Here is a 9,138-nt window from a genome sequence, read left to right on the forward strand (position 1 = left end):
CCCGAAGGCTGACTTGTCCCCTGTGGTTTCACTCTTACAATCTGACTGGTAATCAAGGGGTGATTTCTCTCATGCATCTCTTCTCCACCCAGAATAAAGTAGTCCAGGCAAGTTCAGCAGGTCTACTATATCATGACCTAAGTGCCTTGTTTCTGGGATAGGATCTCACCACATGGACTTCAAACTTGTGGCTCAAGGGATCCTTGACCTTAGTGTCCTAAGTAACTGGTACTACAGGTGTGCATATACCACTGCACCCAGGTGGTGTACAATCTGCTATCCTTTTGTTCACAACAATAATGTGGTTTTCTGTGGGGATGTAAAGGCCCCACCTTGCAAAAGGTCCGAGAGGAAGTTACTGGGGCGCGGCCTGACTTACTTTGAAAGTCTGAAGAGCTGAGGAGTGCATGATCAGAGCGTGACCGTCCTTAAGATACACCCTCAGGGGGGAGAGGGGATTTCCAGGTGCCTTTATAAGCCCTGTAACACCTGCAATAAATGAGTCCCTGCTTGACTAGGCTCCCCATTGCGCCTGAGTGTTTCCAGTACTGGGGGTGGCGTGGGCTGGGAACGGCACGCTTACTCATCCCCAATCATCACTGTGCAGCGGTTGCTGGCTCGAAACCCCCGCAGTTTTCATTTCCAGACACTTCAAGATTGCATGATGGCCAGACATCTTTCTAGGCAAAAAACTTGTGGCTCAAGGGATCCTTCAAACTTGTAAGTGAGCAAGAACAGTGAAAAGGCAAATCCCTTCCCTTCAGCAAGCTTTTTCAAGTCTCCCACACTAAGTGGTAAACATGTAGACCTGGCATGCCACATCTCTCAAACTACTGGCTTCTTTGGTGGGAAAGTGGGCATAACCTATATAATTGAATGGATGGTTGCCTCTGGTTTCATAGTTTTATTTTTTTAAGTTGATACTTTTAAAACCTAAGAGGGTAGGTTAGAGAAGAAATTAAGTATGATCGGTTCCAGCAGTAAATATGTATTCCCCTAAAAGAGCTAAAGCTGCATTCCTACAAAATTCCTTTTTTGGGGGAAAAAAAGATAATTTTAAGATGTCCCAATCAGAGACTTCTCCTTTTGTCATTAGCCAGATCTAGCTCAGAAGTGTTCCTAGAACACACTCGTTCAATAAAATCTGTGCTAAGGAAGAAGTTGGTTGTCCAAAAGTGGTCTGATAACACCAGACTTAAAACTCAATGAAAATGGAAAGTAAATGGGAACATCAGCAAATGATGCATGTAAAAACCCATAGAAAGAATTAGTAACACTTATTTGCCCAGAACGGATGTTTACAATATGCTCTACAGATTCAGTTTGGAGTCTGGCTCAGTGGTAGAGCTGAAGACTTTGGGCTTCATCCTCAGTACTAAATATATATATATATAAAATCTGTGATACCAACTTCTAAATACTTAGATTGAATAAAAATAAAATGAATCAGAAACTTGTGGTATCATGGAAGACAAGTCTGTCTTAAATTTTAGTTTTTTAGGAAACACAAAAAAATAATTATAAGCCTATCAAAGGGTAACTCTTAAGGAACTCAGAAAAATGGCACAGGAAGTTTCAAAAACCAAAGCACTGACTTAAAGACCTTATCTGCTTTAGCAGAGAATTAGTCTGTGCAAATTAGCTTCTCTCTCATGTAACCTGGCCAACAAGCTTTTTGGGGTTATTATAGACCTAACAAGATGCTGACTTATAAAAATTATTATAATAAAGTAGAATTAATATATAAAAACAGAAGAAATTCTTACCTTGTAGCATTCCCTATAACTTATTACTAGAAGAAATTTTAAATTATCCCTTATGAGAACATAGGGAACTTAGATAACAATCTATATAACATAGAATAGCTTGTCATAAGCAGGTCTTTCTTTGAAGATGTATTCTTAAAAATGTGTGTATGCATGATTGTTTTAAATTATTTCAAAGCTGTCCACCCAAAAAGAAATAAAGTGTGACTTCAAAAGAAATGTGTACTTTGCAACTAAGAAGTCAGCTCCCAGCTCACATGCCAGCTGGAGACCAGCATGTGCTTAGACCTGCCTTCCTCTAAACACCTGCATCATATTGGTTTCAACACTTTAAATACAAATAGTGAATTATACAGTCATACCCAGGTGCTTGTGTACAGACATGAGGACAGAAAAGTTTTGATTCCTGTATTAATAATAAATTTTTACTTTTTACGCCATAACCCAATTCTGTTTTTTTCTTTAATCTTAACCAATTTAAAAAAAACTTTTTGATTGAATTCACACAAAACCCTCATTTTACATTAAAATATCCCTCCTGGTTTTTTTCTTTTCATTGCTGCGTTACTTAATGAATAAAATAACTTTAATGGTTCATTTATTAACCATCAAACACATTATCTAAAACAGACTGATCTTCTATAAGACTCAGCAGGATTCTAAACTGATGAACGAATCATAAACTGATTGTTTCCCAATGTACAAAGTGACATGATGGAACATTGGTCATCCTTTTAAATCAATCTGGGTCAGGCTCCGTTAAAATTCTTCCTCGGCCTGCTTGCTGCGGGACTGCTTGAGCTGCTGAAGCCGCTCGACGGTTTCCTCGATTGTTCGTTCCCCGTGGACCTTGTTGTCCCTAGTACGGATGTTGACAGTGCCACTGGCTTTCTCTTTTTCACCAACAACTAAAACAGAAGACACAAAGCTGTGAGACTTAAAGCTAAAGAATGGAAGGATTCATTCTGAGTAAGAGAAATTAACCTAATGCACTCCAAACTTCCTGTACATAAGATACACTGAGATGCAGAAGTAACCATGTATATTCAGGGCCAACATAAAATACTCTATCTTTGTATTTTTAAAAAAGATCCATATTCAGGACATAAAACTTTTATTCTGAGTGACTTAATCCAGCCAAGTTGATAAAAACTTACTATATAAAAACAATATTGCAAGAAGGGGAGATATTTTTAAAACAATCCTTCAGATGTCTTTTCATCCCCCAATTTTCCTGCTATATGAACTAAAGACACTGACTACCGAGTGGTTTACGAATCAGTATTCCAAGGAGCCTAGCAAATGCAACCCTTGGGTTCTAGTCCCAGGATTAGAAAAATGCACAAAAAAATGAACAAAGTGCCTGCTTCATTAAGCTTATGTTTCAAGATTTCAGCAGATGCTCCTAAGGTCTGGAAAGTTTTCTTTCTTACCCAGGATGAAGTTATACTGTGCTAGCTGTGCATTTCTGATCTTCTTGTTCAAAGTGCAACCTGGATCCAGATCAATGTCTGCCATAAATTTAGCATCATGGAACTGCTGCCGTACCTATTAAATACAGCTCATCTGAGTTAAGGTCAAAATCATAGTTTATTTTGTTGCATTATTTACCATAACAGATTTAACAGAACTATGGAAACATTAAAAAAGGAATGCTATATACATACTGATGCATATAACATGAAATTATGAATTGAGTTTACATTTTAAAAGTTAAAAAACATTTTTGGAGCTGGGAAAGTAACAGAGTTGTAGTGCTTGCTTAATACTCATGAAGCTGTGTTTGAGTCCCACCATGAGAACAAAAAGATTCTTCTCTTGTAAGATGTTTTAGAAAATACTTAAAAATCAGAATACAGAAAAATCAAATCAATTTTCTTTTTAAGAAATAAATCACAAAGATAAATCCTTTTGTAAAGTTCCTGATTTGATTGCAAGGAAATCAGCTGTTTATCATCCTCCACATAAAACTACTGCATCTAATATGAGGAACTTTGTTTGAATGCTCTCATCAACTGGTTTAATGTTCACTTATTTCTTAAAGATACTGAGGATCGGAGTATAATTTTGATGATGTGGAGTCATGATGATTTTGATGTCTCAGCCTCCCATCTCACCACAGCAGTGCTGAGGTTACAGATGTGTGCCACTGCATCTGCCTTTGTATGTGGGTTCCAGGGATCAAACTCATATTGTCCGGATTGTGTAGCAAATATTTTTAACTGCTGAGCCCTCTTTTTGTCTGTTTTAATAAGTCTCATTTGCAGTTTAGGTTGATCTGGAACTCATTTTGTAGCCCAGGCTGTCCTCAAACTTGTGGCACTCCTCCTGTTTCAGCCACCCAGCTAGTGCAATTACAGGCTTGTATCATCATGCCCAGCTTTCTTCACTGATCATCCTTAAAGCATTTGTAATTCTTTAGTATGGACCTATCACTAAAGCAGAGTACTAGTCTTTAAGGTGTGACGTTCAAATGGCTAGTTATACATTTGCTAGTAAGTTAGTTTTTTGGCTGGGGGAGAGGGTTGTCAAGACATCGATCTGCTATGACACCAAGATGAAAAACATTCAAATAACTCAGGAAATCTGCATTAAAAATGAATAAATTATCAAATTATTGGGCATTTTACTATGGTGTATGGATTCTGATGTAATAATACAGTTCAGACTGTATTTGCTAATTTGTATTTTTTTTAATACCAAACACTAAAATACACAAGTGAATATAAGAAACTACGTATGCCTCTGATCATGGGACCATGAAGGGAAAACATTAAAGAGGTAATACAGTCTATTGAGGTATATTATAAATGGAAAAGTTACATTCTTCAATGTAGCAAGTGCTTGATCTGACAAGAATATATGTTTATCAGATCTACAAAGCTTTAAAGTTTAACAACACATTCTGATGGGATACATAAGTGTAATCCCAGCTATTTAGGAGACTAAGACGGGAAGACAGAAAGGCCATCATGAACTACACCCAAGATCCCCAAATACCTTAAAAATAGATACCAAAGTTAAAGAAGTTGCATTTAAGGGTTACCTTTTGGGCATATTCATCACATGTTGGTCCCACTGGGACCACCATTACCTGGCGAGGAGACAGCCAGAAAGGCCTAAAGAAGAAAATAAATATAGATATTTAATGTGGACTCAGGAATATTCAAGAAGGAAGGATGAAATATTTCCTAGGGAACTTTTCAGTACCTTTTCCTAAAACATGTAAAGGTTACTTTCAGGACATTAAAACTGGATTTTGCAAGAAAAGCAATCCATTAAGATTAAAGCTAGCCCCAAGTAAGGAAGATCTATAAGATTTGTCTGGCAAAGCAAACAGCAAAACGGACCGGGCCTCACACATCAATATATCACACAGTGGAATGCCATTTTCAGTTGTTGTTACACCTAGCAAAAGGCTAGAGCAGGCACTAACTTCCACAAAGTGTGGGCTTTTTTTGTATTTATCATCAGTTTGGCAAAAAAAGATTAGCTCAGGCATCCCCTAATTCTCTAGATACCATAAAGAGAACGTGTGCTACATTTTGTTTGATTTTGTGACCTCTAACAGAATAGAGATTATTTCATATTATAGTGTGAAAAGCTTTCTGTAATATCTGAACTAACCTAATTCAAATATTGAAATGACATAATGTATAACATTAAATCGATGTATATGTTATAAAAGCTGTAATTCAGTATCATTCATATCTCAGAGGCTACCATGTCATTTGATAACCTTGGGCTCCTAACTGTACTGCAGGTCCAGGCAAAAGGTCCGAAAAACATCATTCAGCTTGGCATATTTATTCAATTTAAAAAATTCTTGGTTTCTTAACAATGATGTCAAACTATTTGCTTATTCTGATCAGCAAAACCAAATAATTCAAAAGTCTACTCATTCACTCAGCAAAAATGATAATTCCAAAAAGATTACTAGAAAAATTAAAAAACAAATTGTGCATGCTTTTTGCTAAATGACTGCTAACTGCAAACTGCAAAGTATTATATAAAATTCAAACAAATCAAGTTCGAAATAAAAATAATTACTAAAAACTGTGTGTGTGTGTGTGTGTGTGTGTGTGTGTGTGTGTGTGCATGAGTGTTGCTGAGGATGAACCCGGGGCCTCATTCTGAGCAAACACACCTCCAGCCCCAACAAGTACGCTTAGTAAAACACACTCAGGTGAGATAGTAATGCCTTCTTAGTGAACATGTGTCATTAATTAGAAGTGACCAACTGGAATTATCTCCCTTTTCATTTCCTAAGTATATTTAAAAAGGAGACATTTTTTCTGGCCAGTTTAATCAGATGGCACTTACCATTTGCCCCCATAGTTTTCAGTGAGGATAGCGATCATTCTTTCCACTGACCCCAAGATGGCTCGGTGAACAATCACCGGTCTTTTCTTATCATCACCATCATGGCTAGAGAAGAAAAAGAATTTGTCTTATTATATGTATTTTCCCATATACAGCCTGGAGAATGTTCAGAGCAGATACTGGAAGCTCACCTTACGTAAGTAAGATTAAATCTGATGGGCAATTGAAAGTCCAGCTGGACTGTGGCGCACTGGTGGTAGCGACCAATTGCATCTTTTATCTGTATATCAATCTGCAAAGCAGAGATTGGGTTATGACAAGATGCTATTAATACCCGTGCTGAGCTCAACAGTTAGACTAGCACAGATTTCCCGGTTTCTCTTCTTTTTTCCAATTTAAAGTAGTGTTTCTTCACCCACAAATGAAAATCACATTATCCAAATATACTTTGATACTGACCTTTGGACCATAGAAAGCTCCATCACCAGGATTTAGTTCCCACTTTTCACCAAATTCATTCAAACTGTTTTCAAGTTGCTGAGGATAAAGTAAAATGATCTGAATTTTTGTTCGTCTCCAACCGTCCTTCTAGCTAATGTAAGACTAGAAACATCCAGATGTTTTCTGCTTGGGATTCTCTCTACCTCCTCCTACTCCCAAACAAACTTCCTTCAAGGCTTACAGCTTAACTGAAAAAGCTTTAAAAAACATTCAACCAAAACACTTTAGAATTGTATAGAAAAGCTTACTAGTCAAACATTACAAACACTGCCAATTTTTTTCTGCTTTTATCCTCTTAAAAACTTTCTGGCACCACAGAAGTTCTCCAGCACAGTACAAACATCACTTACTTTCTCAGCTTGGTTCCATATTTCAATATCTCCAAGGAATTTTTCTGGGCGAGTAGAGAGATTCAATTTAAAGGAAAATCCAAATACGTTATACACTGTACGGAGGAAATCCAAACAACCTTTGATTTCATCCTCAATCTTTAAATAATAATAAAAAGAAGGGTTATTTTCCATCACTTGTTATTTTCCACACACTTCACAGTATTTTCTCCACAGGGGCCAGTACCTGCTCCATGGCACAGAATATGTGTGCATCATCCTGCTGGAATCTTCGGACCCGGGTGAGACCTGTGAGTGTTCCTGAGAGTTCATTTCTGTGAAGTACCCCGAAATCAGCTACCCGTAGAGGCAACTCTCGCCAGGATCTTGGTCGATGGTCAAACATAAGGCTGAAGGAAGAAAGTAAAGCAAAATCCACTGATAGTTAATCTTCTACAAGAGCTAGGGAGGTAGTCCCACAGGAGATGCTTGCCTACCATGGGAGGCCTTGGGTTCAATCACAAGTAATGGAAAAAAGTAATTTAAAAAATTCACAAGAATAAAAAGGTTCCTCTAATATATTTCATAACATGAAGGCTGTCAGAAAGCCACTGATGCTGGTTAGTGGTGGAAGTCAACATTTCAATCCCCGAGCTTCACATACAATAGAAGTACTTGCATGAATAAAATCACAAATGAATCACATGCAATTAACTGTAGCTAAGTAAATATAAACAGTATATTCCCATAAGCCTAGAGTTGAATCCTTGAGCTCAGTATTTCCATTAATATGAGGACTAACTTTAAAACTCATAATAAAAAAATATTTTTAGCTACATAAAAATCACTTATAACCTTGGAAATTAACATCAGACTTGCTCTAGTCAGGCCTAGAAATGGAACATCCAAAGCTGCCCCAAGTCCTCCTAGAAGTCACTCCTCATCTATCTTTCAAGGATGGGAAGTAGACAGGCCACAAGAAAAGGAAGGCTGTCCAAGTTAGTAATGGGTTTTGCTAAAACACATTCCTTTATGAAGAAGGAAGAAAAGAAGGTAGGAATGAAGATTGTTCTGGAGAATTTGCTATGCCTACTTTCAGTCTCCCTTTCAAATATGTTCTGCCTTGTTCACAGCTACAACCCCAGAGCCACTCCTCAAAGCCTATAAAACTTGGCATCTAATCAGGTATGAAAGTTATTAGAATAATAATGTTCCATTTAAATCTAATTCTGATCATATAACATTTTTTGCTACATTTATTTTTCTTCTTATTTGAATGCCTTTTGGGCACTGAAGAATTAGGTTTCATTGTAGCATTTTCACACATGTGAGCTTCATTCTTATCACATCCTCATGGCCCTCACCTCCCTCCCTTTCCCCACTAAAGAATTCCCCCTTCTGCTTTTCTTGCCGTATATGCTCCACTACCCTTGTGTTCTCCTCTTCCCAAACCGTTTAGACCTCTTCCTCCCCTCCCCTGTCTATATCCATATCCCACACACATAAACATACACATATATATTAACTGCTTTCAAAGGAGGTAAAGCAACCTAGAACTATTGGCAGCACATGGAAATCCTTACTAGAACAGCAAAGCTATGAGGCTGGAGAGACGGCTCACTAGTTAACAGCACTTGCAGCTCTTTCAGAAGACCAAGTTTAGTTCTCAGCACCTGCCAGGTGGCTCACAACCACCTATAACTCCAGCTCTAGGGGATCCAACGCCCTCTTCTGGCTGCCCCAGGCACCCCCCTCCACAGACACATATCTAATATAAATCACTACCTTACCCCTGCAAAAAAGAAAGGGAGGGAGGGAGGGAGGCAGGGCAGGGAGGGATGGGGGCGAGAGAGAGAGAAAAGAGAGAAAAGAGAGAGAGGGAGGGAGGGAGGGAGGGAGGGAAAGGAAAGAAGAAAGAAAGAAAGAAAGAAAGAAAGGGAAAGAAAAGAAAGAAAGAAAGAAGAAAGGTACATAAAGTTATCAGAAAAAAAGTGATGAGGAGATACAGGTGGAGTTGGAGGGGAGGGAGTGGGCATGGGTTTGATCAAAACACCTTATATACATGCATGAAATTCTCAATAAATTGTTTATTTTAAATAGATAAATAATTTTGTTAAATAAAATAAAAATAAATTCCACATTCTCTACAAAATGTTTTAAATAACTCAGGTTTTAAGAAAAATGTATAACAAGATGTGCCTTTCTGACTCATTTAATTG

General features: G+C 37.8%; 1 protein-coding gene across 2 annotated transcripts in view; it reads right to left on the minus strand.

Moving 5' to 3' along the window:
- Positions 1 to 2,160: 2,160 nt before the first annotated feature.
- Tars (threonyl-tRNA synthetase) overlaps positions 2,161 to 9,138 on the minus strand; it is a 29,879-nt gene continuing 22,901 nt past the window's right edge. For both annotated transcript variants that reach the window (XM_029564682.1, XM_008835456.3), the window contains 8 exons: positions 7,167 to 7,329; positions 6,941 to 7,078; positions 6,549 to 6,626; positions 6,281 to 6,381; positions 6,090 to 6,194; positions 4,813 to 4,885; positions 3,200 to 3,314; positions 2,161 to 2,674 (listed from right to left, as the gene is read on the minus strand). In XM_029564682.1, the coding sequence (XP_029420542.1) occupies positions 2,526 to 2,674; positions 3,200 to 3,314; positions 4,813 to 4,885; positions 6,090 to 6,194; positions 6,281 to 6,381; positions 6,549 to 6,626; positions 6,941 to 7,078; positions 7,167 to 7,329 (922 nt within the window). In that variant the 3' untranslated portion in view covers positions 2,161 to 2,525. The remainder of the gene's footprint in view (positions 2,675 to 3,199; positions 3,315 to 4,812; positions 4,886 to 6,089; positions 6,195 to 6,280; positions 6,382 to 6,548; positions 6,627 to 6,940; positions 7,079 to 7,166; positions 7,330 to 9,138) is intronic.

The sequence above is a fragment of the Nannospalax galili genome, unplaced genomic scaffold (genome assembly GCF_000622305.1).
Source record: "Nannospalax galili isolate Female #2095 unplaced genomic scaffold, S.galili_v1.0 scaffold150, whole genome shotgun sequence".
Classification (NCBI taxonomy): Eukaryota; Metazoa; Chordata; class Mammalia; order Rodentia; family Spalacidae; genus Nannospalax; species Nannospalax galili.